This window comes from Betta splendens, chromosome 17 (genome assembly GCF_900634795.4).
Source record: "Betta splendens chromosome 17, fBetSpl5.4, whole genome shotgun sequence".
Lineage (NCBI taxonomy): Eukaryota > Metazoa > Chordata > Actinopteri > Anabantiformes > Osphronemidae > Betta > Betta splendens.
The window spans coordinates 10,989,819-11,009,934 of NC_040897.2; the positions used below are offsets into that span (position 1 = coordinate 10,989,819).

At 48.8% G+C, this 20,116-nt stretch overlaps 1 protein-coding gene across 1 annotated transcript; it reads right to left on the bottom strand.

The window, feature by feature from the left end:
- Positions 1 to 14,614: 14,614 nt before the first annotated feature.
- snai2 (snail family zinc finger 2) lies at positions 14,615 to 16,994 on the bottom strand. Its single transcript, XM_029132956.3, has 3 exons — positions 16,410 to 16,994; positions 15,710 to 16,231; positions 14,615 to 15,463 (listed from the first exon to the last, which is right to left on the bottom strand). Exons 1-3 carry the CDS (start codon positions 16,486 to 16,488, stop codon positions 15,282 to 15,284), a joined length of 783 nt encoding a protein of 260 aa, XP_028988789.1. The 5' UTR covers positions 16,489 to 16,994; the 3' UTR covers positions 14,615 to 15,281.
- Between the last annotated feature and the right edge of the window lie 3,122 nt (positions 16,995 to 20,116).

Sequence of the window (20,116 nt, forward strand, 5' to 3'; positions counted from 1 at the left end):
AAACAGAGGGAGGGAGGGCGGATCGTTCCTCGCTCTGCCCTCATTGTCAGACGCCTGCGCTCCTTCAGGTGTCCGCGGCAAGTAATTGCAGCTAAATGTTGTGTTTTAGATCCGTATCATCACGCTGGCTCCGCTAGCTCCTGAGAATAACATCATAAATTCTAATAGAAGTATGTAATGCTCAGACTTAAATTACCCGCTGATGAAATGCTCCAGGAGGCTTAAAGGCGGATTAAGGGGGTATATTTAAATGCCTCTGACTCCATGTTGGTGGGCATTGACGTGATCTGATTTACCAAACCAGCATGAGGGCTGAAATCTCTCATATCAGCTCACTCACAGTCTTTTTTTTTCCCCGTTTCCCCTTTAAAACACATGCCGAAGCAGGCTCTGCTTCTTAAATTTCATAGCTCAGATCAAACTGCGAGCGTCAACATAGAGTTCTTGATAAGTTCTGGCTGAGCGTTAGCTCCGAGAGGAAGCTCTGGCCTTCGCCGCAATATGCCAGAAACGCACTGACACGGAGCATAGAAAACATCGCCTTGAGCCTTTCATCGCCACGCCTACAGCGAGAGCATGTTTTCAGCCGGCGTGACTCACATCTCCTTCACAAGAGTCCTCACATTCTTCCCTCTTAACCTTTTCATTAGCTTTTTCCTAGTCTTGGGTGTAAATGATTACTCTTGCACTGTGATGCCAGGAATCCCGCCGGACGTGGCCAGACTTGCACGCCTGCATCTGTCAGCGGCTCCGCTCGCTGCGTCGGCGGCTGCAGGTGCCTGGGTGGCGCCCGACGCAGGTGAATCCGGGTTCTGGTCGGGTTCCCCCCGTGCCGCGGGTCAGAGGGAGCGAATAGGGAACTAACGAACAGGAAGAGGAGCTTTAATAAGAAATACGGCCTCATTCTGGAGAAACTCCTTCTGAAACCTCTGCCATAAAGCTTCAGAAGCGCCTCGGTTATTATGTACTTTTTTTAAAATATCAGCCTTTAGGATTAGTCCACTCCCATAAAAGCAAACATTTGGAAATTTAAATATAACTATGAATGATTTATGCCTTTATGTCTGTAAATGCCTTTTGTGCCTCTTTTCGGGTGCAATAAAAAAGATCCCTGGGATTGTAATTGCTATTATGATGTATTATCCTCCACATTAGCTTCCACGACTTGCATCACAACAATCCTTTAATTTCACGTTCGAGCCCCCGGGATTTTCCAGGTTCCTTCATCGCGCCTTCAGAAGTGCAAGTCATGCCCATGCCGACGCGCTTGACTTTTCCAGCGGGGCGGCGACTCCTCCGACTTGTCCCGACAGCCTCGGCGTGCGTCGGGCGCTTCGCGATGGGAGCACCCTCCGCGGCGTCACGTCCGCTACCTGCACCTGCCACAGGCAAGTGCCTCTGCTCACAAAGGCATAGCTTAATGCCGGAGCAGGTCCCGGCCTGCACGCCTCCCCTGCTGCAGCATCCTCGTACTCAGCCCCGTTGTTGTTCCTTGCCGTCTTATTGTCAGGCGACGAGGGCGGCGGGGGAAAAAACGACGCTTGACCTCCTTTGGGCTCTTTTTCTCGCCGTTAAATGTTGTTCGCCGCGGAAAAACTGCTGGATGGGTTCCAGCGTCAGAGAGCTGCTGAATGAATTGATGTCCTCCTCCCAGCTGGTTTTATAGCTGAAAATGAGTAGCAGTAATAATACTTTACAAGGCGCTCACCATATGTCAGGTGTATTAGCGTTTCCAATTTGTTTGTGCTCACTGCTCCTGTGCGGGCGTTGATCAGGTGGGGACGGCTCCGTTATTAAAGGCGTCCTTCAGTTCAGTTATAATTGTTGCCATGAAATGTCAAATTTACATAGCGTGGACCGCGGAAAGCAGAGTGAATCAGTGAGGCAAAAGTCAAAACATGATCCGTGTATGCGGTGATAACCCCCCGACGCATGCCCAAACACATATTATTTTGAATTCCTTCTCCTTTATCGGCATCGTTCCTCCGCATCTGCTGCCAATTACATCATCAAAACGCTTCGGTTCCGTCTCCTCTCTCTCTCTCTCTTTCTCTCTCTCTCTCTCTCTCTCTCCTGAATGGCCCGGCGGTCCTCGGCGGCAGCTGAACCGACCCACAAAGGCATAAATTTAGAAGGTGCGTGTAGTAGTGTGGCAGTGAACTGATGAAGGGGAGTTATTAATGTCAGATACAGTACGTATTAGAGCGTGACAGTGTTATTCTGCTCCAGAGAGTGGAATTGAATTCATAATCATGAACCGGTTGAGATTCCACAGACAGGTGGACACAATAACAGAGAGGTCTCAGAGCAGCTCCTATAAATGTTTATCTGTGTTTTTTTTGTTTTTTTCATCATTAAAATTTAGTACAAACATCACAGATCGATGCCGTGACTTGAGGTCAACCTACTGCAGGATGCAGGTCGGACAGAGAGACGTTGCTGTGTTATAATGTGCAGCTCTTACTCCTAAGCTCCGCTGTCAGACCTCTGCAGGCAGCTTCCAGACTGATTACAGTCATAACGCGCGGCCCAGCTGATAAATGCCCTCCTTTAACGCCTTCACCCAGTGTTGTCATCGCTCAGTGTATTACCTTATTGTGTTTTCTACTCCAGAGTCTAAATGATGGAATAAAATATAGGTCAAAGCGATGACCGCATAAATCAGCATCCCCCCACCACCACCTCCACCCCACCCACCCAGCGGCTCCAGGTGAGCACGGAGAGGGGCAGCTACACCTGCGGCCGCTGAACAAGTGTATCACTGTCTGGGCGCTGTGTCCCGGCTTGCTCGGAATGCGCCGATGAGACAATCAGGTGCAACAGGCGCGTGGCAACACGCTGCGGGACGCGCCTCCTCGCTCCCATCCCCCCCCCCCCCGGTCCACGCCTGAGTCGGCCGTAGGGGGGGGGGCAGCGGGCACGGTGACAGGCTCCGGAGCACCTCCCCACCTGGAGTCATCGGCACCCGGGCCCAACGTGACTCACTCAGTGGGTGCAGCACGCGGGTTTTGTTTAGCCCGAGGCCGGGAGAAATTTCATTTGTATGAGGAAAAGGGTCAGGAGCGACTTCACAAGGAAATGCAGCAGCGCACGTAATTGGATGAGCAGTCAGGTTTTGGGGAAACACTGTGTGTCCAGCAAGTTTTAGTAGCCAGTGCTTCGTAAAAAAAGCTACGTTGAGTTATATTTAGGTATAATTTGCTTTAAAACTTGTATCTTTCTGATTTCCTACTAAAAATAACACTACACAATTAATTACTTTTCGTTGGTTGGCTCATTTTAAAACGTTGAGGTGAAACCAACAACCACACGAGCTCTGAAGTGTTTCAAATAAGTTACGAGCTTCTCCTCCAGTCACATTCACCCCCGCAGGTAAAAATGCCTAAGTCTCGGCTCACAACGTGCTCGTGTGCTGCTCTTTCAACTCAACGCAACACGCCGCTTCACCACTCGCACATTTGGACGAACGCTTCGATAACACGTCGCGCATCTATTATCTCGAGGCGTTTTCGTGACGCTTCTGACTGAGGGGAATATCATTTACCTCCGAAACCCAAGCAAGGCGCTGTGCGGAAGAAACAAGCCGCCTCCAGCGCTCGCTCCTCCAGAATGTGTGTGTTTTTGTTGTCTAGATTTTCCTTGGTGGCGGCGAACAAAGCGTTCTACTGTGGAGCGGCTTCAGCAGTTGCAGACACAGTGTCTGTACGGGGAGTTCCTGTCCCTGGCCCAAACCCACAGACCAACAGCAGAGAAGGACAAGGTCAACCGCCGCCTCTGCTTTCGCTTGGCATCGAGGCAGACGAGCGTTACCTCACCCTCAACTCGCGCCGCTGCAGGACGAGAGACGGGAAATCCACCCAGGCTTTAAGCCCGACCCGAAAAGAGCTGGTTCATTAGTTTTACTCGCAGATGAGCGGTGGACCTACAATGAGAAATGCAGAGATATGTGAAAAAAAGCGGCACGTTTCATGACATTATTTCAATGTAAGATAAAATCAGTGCAGCGTTTGCTTCATGTGATGAGTTGCTCCTGTTATTCCTGTCCGCCCTTTGCATTCAGGCCTACGCCTGAACCACTGCAGGCCGTTCCTAAACTGATTCCAGTCACAGTGTTTGTATTTTTCCTCCAATGCAGCCTCGTGCCTGGTGCTGCCATCGCTCACGGTTCAGACGTCTGAACAGAACGATGCACATTTTTCAGATAGAAGAAATAAGGAAAATAATCGAATCAAATGAGAAACTGGAGCCAGCAGCTGCGTGGCTTTGCTTACAATGAGCTCAGGCTTCACATATACTACATCACCAGATCCTCTCCGTAGCTTATGTGTATTCATGTGTATTTTCATTTGTTTTTAATGTACACAAATGCAGTTGGTCGACCTAGTGCTGCTTCTATTAGAGTAACTGGAGCATCTTCCCATTAGTCCCCCGTTCCCCGACGCAAGTGACTGATCTCTTAGCTGGTTTCTGATAACACTCACGATTCAGATTTTGATATTGTTGATTTACAGTTTGAGCATTGAGTCCGTTTATGAAATATTAAACAGTCCGCATTTGGTTTAAGTCCTAACCGAAGATTACAAGACAGTTATCGGCGGCTGGAATGCCAGACTGTGCTGCACACAATAAGAGCAGCTCCGTGGTGGTAGGAGATAAAAGCGCAGGCAGTCACCAATGAAAACACCACGCGTCTTATCAGATGCTGATAGACCTTGTAGATCCTCCCTAATCTGTGCGTGTACTTGCTTTGAAAAGGCTTTCGCTGCGACATGAACTCGCTGCCATGTGCGACTCGTTACCTTTCCTCGCGCGGGAATTCGTGCTGTCACTGCTGGATTTTAATTTATAGCTTTGATTCTTTAAAGAGAATTGATTTACGTTTTTTTTTTTTACCCCTTCAAAGAGAAATTACTCTTCCACCAGTGAGACCGCCTTTTAACTTTGGATAACAATCGAAATTAATTGTTTCATGTCGTTAAAATAGTGACTGACGAGATAATATCTTAATTGTGCTTTGATTTTGTTTTAGATTTGCTGGAAAAAAACCCCACTTCAGTCAGCACAAAGAGCCCAGGGTTTCACAGCAGTCATTGTGTAATACACGCAACTGATGCACTCCATTATAAAACGCACCTCACTGAGTATCACAGATGATGCAAGGCTCATTTCCACGGCATTAGATCTTCCACATCCTCTCTGGCGACTGCAGCTCTGCAGCTTTATGCGAGCCTGACCTTTGACCCCGCGCTGACATTCCCATCGCAGGAGGCGAGACGCAGCCGCGTGACGCGCTCTTTAACACAACCAGCGCCGCCTTTTCCACGTGAGCCGCGGCGATCGTCGTTCCAGGCGGCAGAAGGGGCTCAAAGTGTCGGTGAGAGCGGCGCGCGGCATGTTCTGGCTGCGGAGCGGGCCCCAGGGTGGTTCGGTCATCATCCCACCATCACCCAGTGAGAATGAGCAGCGACTGACCAGTGTTTGGATGAGACGCCGGAGAACTGGCTCGGTTTCGCAAAGTGCAGCTGTTGAAAAGTGATGGTTTCTGATGGTTGAGTGAAGCTGACGCAGGAAGACACACAAGTGATTGATACTGTTTAAAGAGTCGAAATGATCCTCTACTTTTTTTATAGTCAACAAAGTCCAAGAAAAACTCCTGTTAAATTAATCCTGTTGATGTGTGATGATTATGTAGCCAAAGAGAATCACTGGGAATCAGACATTTCAAACAGCAAAAGAGCGAGTTCTTTTATTTTGAAGATCCCTGTACATTGTATATTATATTGAATATGATGCAATACTGCTGTACTGTAGATTTTTGGTCCAGAGTAGATCTTCCAGCTCTTCCTCTGTATCTTATCAAAACAATAGGACATTTTCCCTTGTTACTGTGAGCTTTATTATGAGTCTCTCTGTGGTAAATACTTGTTAGAGTCTATTTAAAATGGCTGTTTACACTGTTTAGTTCAATCTATGTAATAACTGAGTAAAACAAAGCAGAAAACTACAGACCACCTGTTTTCAAAGCATCTTGTTGTGTTTTTAAAATTTTGAACTATCCCTTTAATTGTGTTTTCAGTTCAGCTCACAGTCACGTGTGTAATAAAACACAGCGTTAACCCTTCTACGCCTGGTTCTTCACACCAGGCTGAATGGAAAAACGCTCGAGCATCTAAATTGTCCAGCATCCTTCAGGTCTTGACCCACACAGAGACAGAGGCCCAGCAGACCTGCACTTCACCACAGCAATACAATTACGGGACATTATTTCCACCGGCCATCGCTGCTTTTAGCAAATCGTGCCCATGCAGGCAGACCACCCCCTGGGAGCTGCTTGTCTGCACCACATCCCAGTGAGTAAGAGCAGCTCCAGACGCTGATGTAGTCCGGGTGCTGCCTCCTGCTCCACGCCCGCCCCGCCGTGTCATCACGGTCAGGGCTACTCACTGAGCCGTAATTACCCCAGGCTGACACACACAACAAGGGAGATGTCTTCGAGTAAACACAGTCCAGAGTCTGGCCCGGCCTCACTTCAAAGCTGGGGCGCGCTGATAACATGGCAGACCCTGGAGAGCCCCCCCGTTCCCCTCCTGTGGAGAGGGTGGCCTGGGCTCCTGTGTGTGTGGGGTGTGTGTGTGTGTGTGTGTGTGTGTGTGGGGTGTGTGTGTGTAGGGGGGCTCAGAGCGAGAGAGATGAGGTGTGAAGCGCAGCACCTGCTGCATTTCCACTAGTGGGAGAATCTTCCCCATTTGTCTCGACTGACTGGTTAGTTTGGGCCTGGGGGGGGGGGGCTGCGGTGGGGTTCAACCAGGAGGCATGTTGATGGGGAAGGGCGGCGTTGAGAGAGGCGGAGGCACGCCGCTGTGCGATCGGACACACCTTCTGTCGTCCCGGTGGAACATTCCAGCCGTCTGTGCCAACTAGCACCGGCGCTGATGACGCGCCCCCCCCCCCCGCGGGCGCCCGCCGCGCGTCCGCTCCCGTCGCTGCGGCCGCCTCGGTCGGAGCGGCGTCTCCAGCGCGATCCAACCGCTGCCCGTTGCCTTCAACGTCAGGCCTCGGCCCACATCCCTCGGCCTCCCCCTCCTCTTATCTCTCTGTGGCCCGTGACGCACAGCTGGATCGGGCCCTCTGCGATCCGCCCGCTGGAACCAAAGCGCCGGGCGATCGCCGGGAACCCTCGACGGCTGCAGCGAAAGGCGCAGGAATGCAGCAGCGACAGCGGATATTTATGGCAGGAAAGACCGTGACTACTGGCTCGGAAAGACAAACAATCTGCTTCTCTGAAGGGATCCCCGCGATGCAATATTAATGCCGTGTTTATAGGACTTGTAATTGCAAAATGCTGCAGTGTATCGTATTCCGCTGCCTGCTGGGCTGTGTTAGATATCGTAGAGTGCTTCTGACTCCTCTTTAAAAACAGGGAAATAACAAGCGCAAGTTGTGTTGGACATAAATACGAGCTGGCAGCAGCGGCAGAGGAGGCTTCACTTCGCTGTGGACAGTCGCGCTCCTTGTAAACATGCTGTAATAGTCTGTTCCAGTGATGCGGCGCATTTTAGGCCGAAGAAACTCAGTCCGAGGTTTTAAATGAAGAAGAAGAAGAAGAAGAAAACCAAAAACAGGACTGAGCTACTGTAGATACTAGTACAAACACTACATTTTCAGTCTTAGGATTCTTTGATGGATCAAGGTCAACAGGTTGATACAGTCAGGCTTGATCCTTTGGAAACCATAAACAGCACAGGACATAGACTGTCCAGTTATAAGACCCTGGCTGCGTTCAAATGGGCCCCGCATTAAGAAAAGCCCCATATTAGTCACTGGGAATGAGAAGAGTGAGTCAACTGTCTGCATTCATTCACCAGCAAGGAGAATCATTTCCATCAGCTCCTTCAGTTCTGATGTTTTTAACTGTTTTTAAGCGCTTCTATTACAGATTGTTGTCACATTATCAATAATCAGATTGTTTCACCTGAAGAAGTCAATGAGCTGCACTTAGCGGTGCCGAAATACATCCAGACAAATCAGCACCTCAGACAAAAACCTATGCCTGTGCTTAAAGTCGGAAAGTATTCATTTGTTTCTGACGTGTGCAAATGAGGCAAATAGAGAACGTGGAGTTAAACAGAAACCAACATTTGACGCAGTTTTGTTACCGAGCTCCTGCATCACTTTGCATAAAATCTCACCTGTCTGTGTTTCTGCTGGTGACATTTCATGTAGTGCAGCTGCTCTGATTTGTGTCCTGGCTCTGCATTATGCAGCAGCGGAGATTATCTGCATGACTTTTTTATATATATATATATATATATATATATATATATATATATATATATCTGCTGAGATCTTTGTTGAGTTTTACTCTTCCCCAGAGGAGCTCGTCGGCAGCTTCGCGTCTTGTCGAGGCTTGTCGGCAGAGTACAATACCCAGCCTGAATAATGTAACCAGGAGCTAGTTTATTCAAGCACCTTCTGTTTGTTCTCCATACTCATCTTTTCCCCCCACAGATGATCAGATAACCACTAGACAGAAGGGAAGAATTCTGACTATCTCCAAAGAAGCTGCCACTGGCTCTTTGCAGAAGCTGCCACAGTGGCTATTGTAGACTGATTTCATACCGTGTCATCGCTTGAGCCCGATATACCCAACCAAAAAAAAAAAAAACCCTCTGAGCAACACATTCACGTCTTAAATGTGATCTGGACGCCGCCTAATACCACTCTGAGGCCCAATGTCATGCCAAACTACAGGGCGGGCCTTTCTCAAGCCCCGCGAGTATTCAGTTTCACTATTTTCCCATAAGTTAAGAGAGGTCATGCAGTAATGTGTGCGTTGCCGAACAGCTGCTCTTTGATGTCAGTACCTGGCGTTCGCACACTCTGATGACACGTTCACCAACCTTTAATAGCTGAAGGAGCAGTTTGACAATTTTGATGCAAGGAAGAGACAAAAAAATCAGACTTTTACTTTGAAAAGGTTATAAAAATACTACATCCTGCCAGTGTTTGCAGGGGTTTTGCTGAGGCCGGTGTCGGTGCTGTTGCTGGGAGCCGTAGAAGCACTTAGAAGCGGCTGGTGGCCAGACAGCTTCTCCGGCCCTGATTCATCATAATTAGGTCACCGGCTCGGTCTGCCGGGTTCTGAGGGATCATCTCATACTCACAGTGGCTCACACCCCACTGTGCCCTGCTGACGCCGCTCGGAGATAATCAGCTATCAAAATAATACACCGTGAATGTGCACAAATCTTCCTTGTACTTAGCTCCAACTTTCCTCCCGCACGGCTCCGGCGGGGGTCTGCGAAGGCGTCTCCCGCTCGCCGGCTGCCTCTTAATCGCCGCTCGCGTGTGTGATTAACTATAGATTCAGAGAAAGAAATCAATTAAGGATAATTGCTTTTACCTCGAGCCTCCTCGTCAGTGGACGTAATGAAAAGTGCCCATGCGCTTTCTATATTCAGCGTATATAATAGATTTAAGAACACACTCCAGTGAACTCTGCTCCTCACAACAGGTAGATGTAGAGAGAATATCAATCCAAATGAATATTAGGTCTCACCCAGACAATTACAAAGTAAATCTCATTTCCCTTGACTGATGATTTGCCTCTGAAGGCTACTTTGTTTTGTTGTGTAATTTCTCTTACCTATCCGGATGTGAATGAACGCAGCCACATTTGCATTCGGACACAAACAGCTGGTAAATACGCAATTGGCTCAGACCTACTCATTGTTAATTTGTGGCTCAGACCAGAGATTGTGTAATCACCATCCAGAGTGTGCGTGCGTTGCTCCCGCTCAGTCGACGCCGCACAAAAGCGGCGTCTCCTTCCTTTAAAGATCCCGGCCGACAAACAACCACACGGGCTTAATTGAAGCAATCATTTACCACCTCCCATCCAGTGGTTGTGATGTTTGTTTACTTCACATCACTAATTTATCACTAATGTTCTCCAGACTGATCTTGTTCCTCTCGCTTATGGCTCCGTCACTGAGCAGCGTCGTGCCCTCTTCCAATTTGCCGAGAGATAAACTGTTGGCGCCTCAAATTCATTGTGATAAGCAATTACTGACAAGCCATAGGAAGACGCGCAGCATATGTGAAGCTCCAGCGGGATCAATTTGCTTGTAACTTTTGACGCCTGTCAAAACATCGCCTGAAAGAGGCGCGCCGAGCTTTGTGTTGTCTTTCCAAATGAGGGAAATATTAATATTTAATGTTGTTGGAAATGCTGCGGCTGAAAATAACGATCAAAGTCGTCTTTTTGTCATGAATACAAAATGAAATACCCACACTTTAATTTATTTATAGTGACAAAGGAAAACAGGTGCCATACATAATAGTAAAATGTCTCTCATAAGTGACTTAAGTGAAACTTTCAGTTTTGAGATTGGGGATGTTGTTAAAAGTAATATAGTCTGGATCGAAATGGACTGTGGAAACTCTCGAGACACTACTGTGAGTCGGACACACCCACTTTCCCAAGAAGCCAAAGGAACTTTTTTAGTGAAATAGCCCAAAATTTAAATTGTGTTTACAGATGATGTGTCCCAGGGAAATAGAAAAACGTTTAGGCCGATGAGTGAGGTTCACTCAAGAGAAACACGAGTTGCACTAATGAAATTAAAAGTTTCTCTCTGAAAGGACAGAGATGAATCAGTGAAGCAGGAGTCAGGTAAAACCGCCCGGCGCTCGTGGCATTCACATTTAAATTGGGTAATCAGTGGTGTCAAAAGCAGCTCTGAGGGCTAACGGGATTAAAACCAACCATTTACTGCATCCGCTTCTCAGACAATGTCTTCATCACTATTCAAATTAAAAGCAGGTTCTTCACAATTAGCTTGACAGCAGCTTCACACCAGAGATTGTGCGTCCTGCGCCGCTCTGTGAAGCCGACGGCCGCTTGGAAGGCTCTGTCAGAACATGACTTATTAAACCACCTGATCAGATGCAGAGGAGAGGAGCGCTTTCTGACCGTTCCTGGAGGACGCGGAGCGAAGGGAGAGCCCTGACGATCTGCACGTGGACAGAGATGAACTGACATCAGCGTCACCATGGTTACACGAAGGTCAACTTGTCATGGTGAAACGTATGTGGTGAACGTTTGCTTCAAAGTGAAAACAGAGACATGATTCAAATTCACAATGCTTTGGATTTTTTCGAATTTAAATATTATCACCACATATTCATTGATATTGTACATTGCAGCATCAGTTGGCTGTAAATGTTTATAGCTAAATATTTACAGAAACTTTACATGATTGTGGATGTTTCAATATGTTGAATGATACACAATGCACAGTTTGTTATCTGTGACAATAACCAAGCTTTTATTTGTTTGTGCCACATACCTGCTACCTGTCAACAACACAGCGGTCCAGGCTTTGGTCCTCGGTGCGATGTAACATTACGCTGCTGCAGGAGTCCAGCTTCCTCGACAGCATAAAATATAAAACGGGTTTACAGTGTGTGCAGAAGCGCAGTTCTCTGTGTCAGACTTTTTATTGATTGTTGTTTTAATGTTTATGACTTTGGGGGCCCTGAATTACAGAGTTGCTGGTTTCCCCCCCCATTTAACTGATGCAGTGTAAAAAATCTCCAATAGAAGTCGCCTTTAAATCCATCAAATCAATCATGGATGGCCGCGAAGCAGCCGGCTGTCTGCAGACGGGGTCTTTCACAGCTTTGGTCACAGGCTTCAGCGTTAAGGCGGAAATACAATGGAGTAAATATGATCACAGGGTCCTCTGACAGCTGACCTCTGCTCCACAAGCAGACAACAAAAAGAGTCCAGTGAGCTATTGATTAAGACAACACAGCGTCGTCTGTCTCTGCTGGACTCTTCACTTCACTGCTTGTAATGACACTGGACAAAAATCGTTGCTGACCTACATGGAGGGTGAGTTGTCATCTCGCTGCGGCTCCTCCTCTCAGTGGAACTTCTTAAACTATTTTTGCCCCTCCGCATTAACCCTTGTGGGCTTTAATGAGATAAATACATAAGGGAAGGAGACGCAGCGCAGCTTCAAAAGAATTCATCTTCCCTCGTGATTAAATTACATTGGCTCGATCTGCATGAATCCAATTTATCAGCAGTAAGAGCACAGATGCACGGGATGCTGCACAATTAGAGGCGAGCAGTATTATCTGGAGGATAGGCACCTCCAGCTGAAAAACAGCGCCATTCTAAAGGAGCTACCCAGACACAGAAATGAAGGAGAAAGGGCTTCAAGGAGCTCAATGAACAGACGCTCCTCCAGGCAGTCGGAGTGACGGGACACACACAATCGTCTCCTTTCTGATGCGTCGGGGGTCCGAGAGGAGGCTTCCCGGCCAGGACAACCGGCCCTCTGACGGCACCCTCAGCTTTATTCGTTCCACTTGATGGTCATAAAGGAGTCATACTCCCTGATTCACCATAAAGTCAGCAGGTTTCTGAGAGTCAGGCCCTGCTTTACATCCTCCACGCTGTTCTCTGAGGCGGCTGCGGGTTTTTATGTCGCCCTCGGCGCCCAGATGTGAAAAGCGAGGACGTTTATTTTCAGTGTGACATTATCCCTGTGATAAAATAAAGAATGTGATGAATTCGGGCATTAATGGCTTTTTAGAGGATGGACGGCGACGCCGTGAATCAGGTTTTTATTTGTGGAGGTTTGGTCAATGAATCAATCAGCTGATTGATGATGAACGTCTCTCATAATTAACTCATTCAGGTGATTTGTCAAGCAAACATGCGACTCATTCTGGTTGCTGCTCGTCAGATGTAGGAATCTGATCATTAGTGTGACGTACGGAAGAGTTACGGTTCAATAAAATTAGCCACACGACTGAACCACAGTGGATTAGGACGAGTTCTCTTTTTCCTGACAATTCTAGATTTAAAAAAAGATCCAATTAATTGTAAATATCCCTTGAGGATTAATCAATAATGAGAGTAATTATTAGTTGCAGCCCCTGTTTGTGCAGATTATGATGAATGATTCACTCACAATATTCATTTTTAATTAATTTTGAGAAAGAGGAAATCCAATGTCACTTCACTGTCAAATCACATTTTGTTTGCACTGAATGTGTTAAACAGCTTAACTGAGGCCTCCGTTCTACTTTTGATGACTCTCGGGACAAAACATCTCAAATTGCATCATCTTCCATTCACCACATTTCAGCGATTGCTCGTTTTTATCTAATTGCATAGAACCCCGCGGGGTGTTTTACCTGCATTCGCCATCTGCAGGCGAACTGTGTGACTATTAACAGGCTCCACACCTTCACATATCTGATCTCACATTCTTCCACACGTCCTCTAATAGCCGTATGCTGTAAGACAAATGAGTTCCCCGTTCTCCTCCCATTCCCCTCCTACTATCATCACAACGGCTGAATCAAATATTCATGCTGGATAACACGTTGTTGTTATCTGAGAAATCAGTCATGCAGTTAATTGTTGTTGTAAAAGACTAATCTTGTGAGATTATAAAGCTAATTGGCATTATGTGTTTAGATTTTTCACGTTTTTTTTTTGTTTTGTTTTGCAGAAGCAGCAGCAGCAGGACGAAAAAAACGCAGCCTATGGAATGAGAGATCCGAACCCTCGACCGGGATCAGAGAAGCCTCTGGATGGCGCTTTCCTTTTATGGGGCAAATGATCTGAATAACGGGACCGGCTGCTTTTAGCGGTTCCACTTCGGGCCACGGCGGCGGTTTGTGCGGCGCCTGCGGACCTGCGGTTGCGGCTCGTGTCCCCGCGGCTGCACCTGCTTTTCAGCAGGCCTGAGGGGCCCCGGGGCCACCGGAGCACCTGGAACGGCTCCGTGATGAGTCACAGCGAGGAAAATCTACCTACGGGCGAGCTCAGGCCCTCGCAAGCAGAAAAAAAAACAAAAAACACACAAGTGTCTGTTTGTCAGATCACATCTTTCAGGTCAGCAGCTTTTGAGCAAAAGGGGAAGCGGGAACACACTCTGGGGGTTTGTTAGAAAGAGTCCAGCTTTGACTGTATCCCTGAAGGCAGGCACTTGTTCTGCCGTATCCTCTGTGTGCTGCTGCGGCAGAATGCGACGCGAGACAACAAAACGTAGCCCGAGGACGCATTTAATCCTCGATGGCACCGATCCCAGATCTCAAAGATGGGCGTCAAAAAGCGAATGCAAATTCGAGCTTTGTGTGAAAATGCATATTAGAGATATTAACATCGAGATATGTGCGGTGATGTGGTCGTGGCCGTCAAACAGGAGGCGATGTTGTCAAGTTGAACAACAGAGGACACGAGTTTTAAAATATAATTATCCACTATGAAAACCACACCTTCACAACAGCTTCAGGAACACTTGGGTAAAGAGAGCGTCACGGCCCCTCAAAGGGTCTAACAAGTGAGTGCAGATCAATATAGCTAGTATGTGTTAGATTTCAAGATTGTTTGATGTCTGGACAGGTTCACAGGGAACAGGTTTAGGCCTGATTCAGAGCTGAGTCACCGCTCTCCTTATTCCTGCATCCCCCTTAACGTGAGATGGTGCAAGCCGGATTGGATGTCATCTACTTTCATGCGAGGCATCCTGTTTGAGGCCTGCAGCGCGGCGATCGACCGAAATGAAAGCACTTGTCGCAGGGCAGGAATTATACAAAACCTCATGAAACTTTATTTCTTTAAAGTGTCATGAAAGTATGAAAATATCAAAAATCATTCGGCATCGCAGTTTTCACTGTTACTATACAATCATCTCAGTCATACTTACATTCAATATATAAACATATAAAAGAAATCTGCTGAAGACATATCAACCAACAGCTGAAGGCACTTGAGAAACACTGTATTGCTATTTGAGTGCAGGCAAACTGCTTCTAATGACTGTGCAAAAGTTATAAATTCTAAGTTTGCCTTGTTCCATTAGTAACAATGGACCAGCATTCCTCTGGTTATAGTAATAGTCATTTGTAAAGCACCTTTTTGGCAACGCTTGTTTGGCTTGTGTGGTTCCTGCAATTGAAATGTTGAGGAGTTAAATTAAGTCTTTGGTACAAAAGTCGGAAGAAACCATTGTAAAGGCACGTACGTCATGCAGAAAGTGCATGAATGGCACAGGTGGGCGAGCACATGCTTGAAACGAGGCGTTCGAGGGCACAGAGCTGTTTCTCGCTCTGATATTAACCGGAACGGTTGTCGGAAAGTAGGTCGGCGTGTGATTCCCTGTCAGGTTCTTGGTGGCGTGGAACGACATGGGGGAGCTTTCTTTTTCGTCGCTCTCGTTTCGGAACCGGCTGGCGGGAGGCGCTGTCCCGGTTCAGTGCGCCACACAACACCCAGATTCCTCGTGCTTGTGCAGGAGCGACATCCTGGAGAAGGTCTTGGAGCAGGTCTTGCATTGGTACTTTTTCACATCCGAATGGGTCTGGAGGTGAGCCCTGAGGTTGGACCGGTCGGCGAACGCCCGGTTGCAGTGAGGGCAGGAGAACGGCTTCTCACCTGGAACAGGGGAACACACGGTCAGTGACGGGACGCAGAGACACCTGGATCTGAATCCAGCGGTGGAGTCGCACGCAGTTATTTATAGCTCATTCTAAGACACTCGCTCTGTCATAGAAGCTGCATATTAGCTTCCAACACTTGGAATAACACTCTGGGTGTGTAACATCTTATTCTTCACAACAATAATTAGTTCGGCATCACTGAAACGCGTGTCTGCTCTCGCAGGAGGCCCCGTTCACTCACCGGTGTGCGTCCTGATGTGTCCCTGAAGCAGCCACGGCCTGGAGAACGCTTTGCCGCATATCTTGCATACGCAAGGCAACGTGTGAGTCCTGATGTGCATTTTGAGCGCTCCGAGGCTCACGTACTCCTTCTCGCAGTATTTACAACTGAAGGATTTCCGCGTTTGCGCGTCGCAGTGCAGCTGCTTGTGCTTGAGCAGTCCGGAGTACGTGGAGTAGGACTTGCTGCACAGGCTGCACTGGAACTTCTCCGCCTCCGCGCCGTGCGGGTCCGTCAGCTTGGGCAGCATCCGCTCGTCCTCGTCGCTCCTCGGGCTCTCCGAGCCGCTGTGGTCTTTGGAGGAGGTGTCGGAGAGCGACGACGGGTATCCGGAGATGGGCGAGAGGTCACTGGGGAGCGGGCACAGCGGGAGGCTGGTGGTCGTCCACACCGTGATGGGACTGTACGCCGTGGGGCCCAGGATCTCCGGCTGGGCGATGAGGGGCAGCGGGAGGCCCTTGTAGATGTGCGGCGTGAGGAACCCTGGAAGCGGAAAGCGCAGAGTGAAACGACCGGTCAGACGTCGGCCGCCGCCGCTAGAGGCACGCGCTTAAGACGAGCGCACGGCGTTTCAAAAGTGGGTCACATTAGTCTCACGTACGAATAGAAACGGGTCAAAGTTGCCGAAGTCAAGCGGGTCCTTTATTTTGAAAAACCTTACCTGTTGGGCTTTCCAGCTCACTGTAATTCGGCTTCTTGGCGGAGTTTATGTGTTTCTTGACCAGAAACGAGCGTGGCATCTTGGAGAACGAGTGGACAACGACAAGTTTTGGTAGTTTTTTTTTTTTTTTATAATCTCGGAGGATCGAGCGACGCGCGTCCGTTTGCTCTGTGAAGACGGAAATCCTTATTGCTCAAGTCAAGTCCAGTGGAGCGTCATGGTGCGGCGCCGCGCGCTTGGAAACAGTGTAGAGAGTAGCCGTAAAGAGCCGTAAATACCCCTATCAGGTGCATGGGCGGAGCCAAGCCCCGTTATTTACATATGCTCTGAGCTCAAACCAATTAAAGGCAGCTCTAACCACGGGGCTTTAAACCCTATAGGGGCGCGTGACTCCCCCTAGGGGCCGGGCCACGGCTCCGTCACCCCGCTCGCTCCACAACAGGTGCTTTGCGCAAAACTTCCACAAGTGCACATGGCGTCGCGCTCGTTGTTGTGACAATAAGAGATGCCCGTGATTCCAAGCAAGAAACGGGTGAGGACGAGATACTTAAAATGCCATCGCTAATGCAATCACCGCGGAGTGTGCGCCGCGTTACTGATGACTGTTGTGTTACAAACCTCTGGGGACTTGATTATCCTGGACGGGTGGCGAATTTGAATGGGGGGGGGGGGGAACTCCCACCAGCTTCTAATGATGATGATAATGACTGAAGTGAGGAAGGGAGAAGGGCCGTGCTCCACATTTAGCACCTTCCGTGTCCAACAGCTCCTCTGACGGCACCTGCGCCAAACAGTGTCAGGCTCTGCGGAAGGATGCGCCCTATAAAGCCACGCGCATCCCCGTCAATAATGCAATAAGGCACCCCTCCTTTGAATGTAAATGTACGTGTGGTTCCCTCTCAAGGTCAGACATGATACTATAATCAGATTTATCTCTGCTGCTGCTGCTGCTGTGGATGTGGAGCAGGCAAACTTTGCAGTCTACGCCCCCTTGTGTTCGACTTTGTCCCCTTGAACGACGTGAGTTGAGCGTCCAAAGCGACGGAGGCGGGGGAGAAGAAGGCGAGGAGCACAAAGGCAGCGGCTTTAGCTATGGTGATATTGAAAAGCAGCTCCTGGAGCACTTTGATTGGCTGGATCGGCAGATATGAAAAGCTCCTTATGTCCGGGCCAGGCCTTAAGTTAATTGTGAAGTGCTTATCTTATCTGGGGAACATAATTGCAGATCATGAATAGTTTCCCATTGTGGCTGCTCGGATTATAAGGGAAGGGAAGGTTATCTGTGCATAATAACTCCCCGCTGCTGTCACGCGTTTAGCAGGTGAGGAGAAAAAAAAACAACGTGCTCCAGAATAGATAATGCTTTGACATCAGTGTTTGGATGTTTGGCACATCCAAGAGCAGCGGCGCCCGCGTGGTCAGGTGGAAAGCGTCCTCCTTGCACTTTTCATGCTTCACTTCGGCTCTGTGCAGCCGGAGCGTGTGGACGCCGCTCCGCTGACAGCGACGGAGGGGGGAGGATGGGGGGGGGGGGGGGGGGGGGGGAGTGAAAGCATGCGGTGCCGACTCGAATCATATCACCGCTTCTGAAAAGGCAGAGGCAGGAGTTTACGCGGCCCCAGAAATTAATTAAGAGAGAGAAACGCGCGCGCGCCGTGGGTCCTGCGCCGTGTCACGGGAGGATAACGGAACACCTGCACACGTGCGCCGGTTTAGAACGGGAACGGGCTCTGGATGATCCGGTCAAGAGGCGGCAAACGCTCAAATGAGCTGCTTTCACTACACGCCGGTGCTGTCAAGGCCCCCTCTTCCTGCTCTTCGCTCTGCTCCTGCGGTTTTATATCTCTCAGAAAACCTTACTTTTCAGAGACATGGCAACCTCAGTGAAATGTAAATACGCATTTTTCTTCTTCCCTGTTTCCTTTTTTTTGTAATTGCTTTTCCATACCTCATTATTTGTGTTTAATGTAATTCACTTTATCTTTGCTGCAGTTTTTTTTTTTTTTTATTAGCAGCTTTTAGTTTCCTGTATCTCCTCCACTGGCTTTTGTTGACAGTTAATCCAAACATGTGCAGCCAATGTGTGGATGGAAGAGAGCCTTTGTATATATGCGATTGTCTTTCTGTTTATATCGTGTAGAGAATGAATAAATATATACAACAGACAGCTCAATTGGAATTCACGTTCAATTAGAAACAATCTAACATAATCTCAGCTAATCTGCTTTGATTGGCCGTGACCTGGCAACCCCGGGGAAACAACAGCGTCTCACCCTGGAGAAGGTGACGTCATCCTCCTCCACGGAGGCCCCGCTTCAGTCTACGTCGGCTGTAGCAGGTGTTTTGCTCAACCTCCACCCCCTGATGATGGAACAGTAGCAGGTGGTGGTGATGCTGAAGCAAAATGTCATTTGTCATTGACAGATTCTCACCAGCAGCTTTTAACACGAGCGCCAGTTGTGCGAGGAAAGTGGACGTGCGGTGGAACGTGCTGTGGTTCCCTGCGGTTCTGCTCGGTTCCTTCACTCGAGCTTCGGGCTCCGGCTCGTGTTTAAGCGCGGCGGGGATGAGAAACGCTGCTGTTGATCCGCAAAGGAAGCGTGTTTTCAGCAGGGACCCGCAGCCCGGTTCCGTTCTAACGCTGGTATTGATCACCAACTTAGTCTGCTGAGTGCCAACACCAGCGCCGGCGCTCCCCCAGATTTATGTGAAGCTCGTCAGGAACACTTTCATGTCAGATAAGAGGAGGTCTGGAGGACTGAGTCAGCAGCGTTAACGAATGTAATAGCAGCAACACTGCAATTGGATTCAATGTGAATCACATAATGGCTTACACCCAGTTCACTCATTGGGGGTCATTCCTGACCCTGGTTCTGATTTAGCACGTCAGTCAGGTCCAGGCAGAGCGGTGCTGTAGAGGTTTGCTATAAAGTCAGTGCAGCGTCTGGTGAGGCTTAAAACGAGCTTTAATCTGGGTGTGAATTGTCTCTGGGTTGCTAATGGTTCACAGCTCAGCCATTAGGGACGCGGATGGAAAGCCTCATGGTGGCGAGACCATTACTCTCCAGATGTAGCTGTGGTACAGTGAAGTGTGAAGTCACAGGGCACATCCATTTATTATCCCCCAATCACGCCGTCCTCGCTGACAGAGAAAAGCCCTCAAGACAACCGTGGGCTGCAGGACCCACGAAAGCGCCAGAGCTGGAGGATTCTGGCCTGTAATTAGCCAGCCCTTCAAAATAAGAGACTTAGCTCGGCTCGCCCATGTGCTCCCGTGTTTATGAATAAGTGGCGACTGTCACGTGCGTGCTCACGCGTCAGAGGAGTCGGCTCGCATCACGCGGGGAGACAGCGGGATCTTTCAGCTGGCGCAATGACAGCGCGGAAAATGAGGTGCACCTGGTCAGCGCGCGCAGCTGCTCGCGCGAGGGCCTCGAGGAAGCAGGCCAAATAGTACCAATTGACTGACCGCATATGTACCGGTGTGGGGGGGGGGGCAAAGTACAACCGTGTGTTCATTTCCAACACAAACGTTGCATGACTTTAGAACAGAATCCACCCATTCTTACTTTCTGCCCAACGCCACTGACCCCCCACCACTGCACTTTAATGTCGTGTTAACATGCGACTAACTGCATTTTATTCTTAGGGTCAGCTCTTATGTGCAAACCTCCAATCTCCCGAATGCACGTGCCCCCAGAGAACCG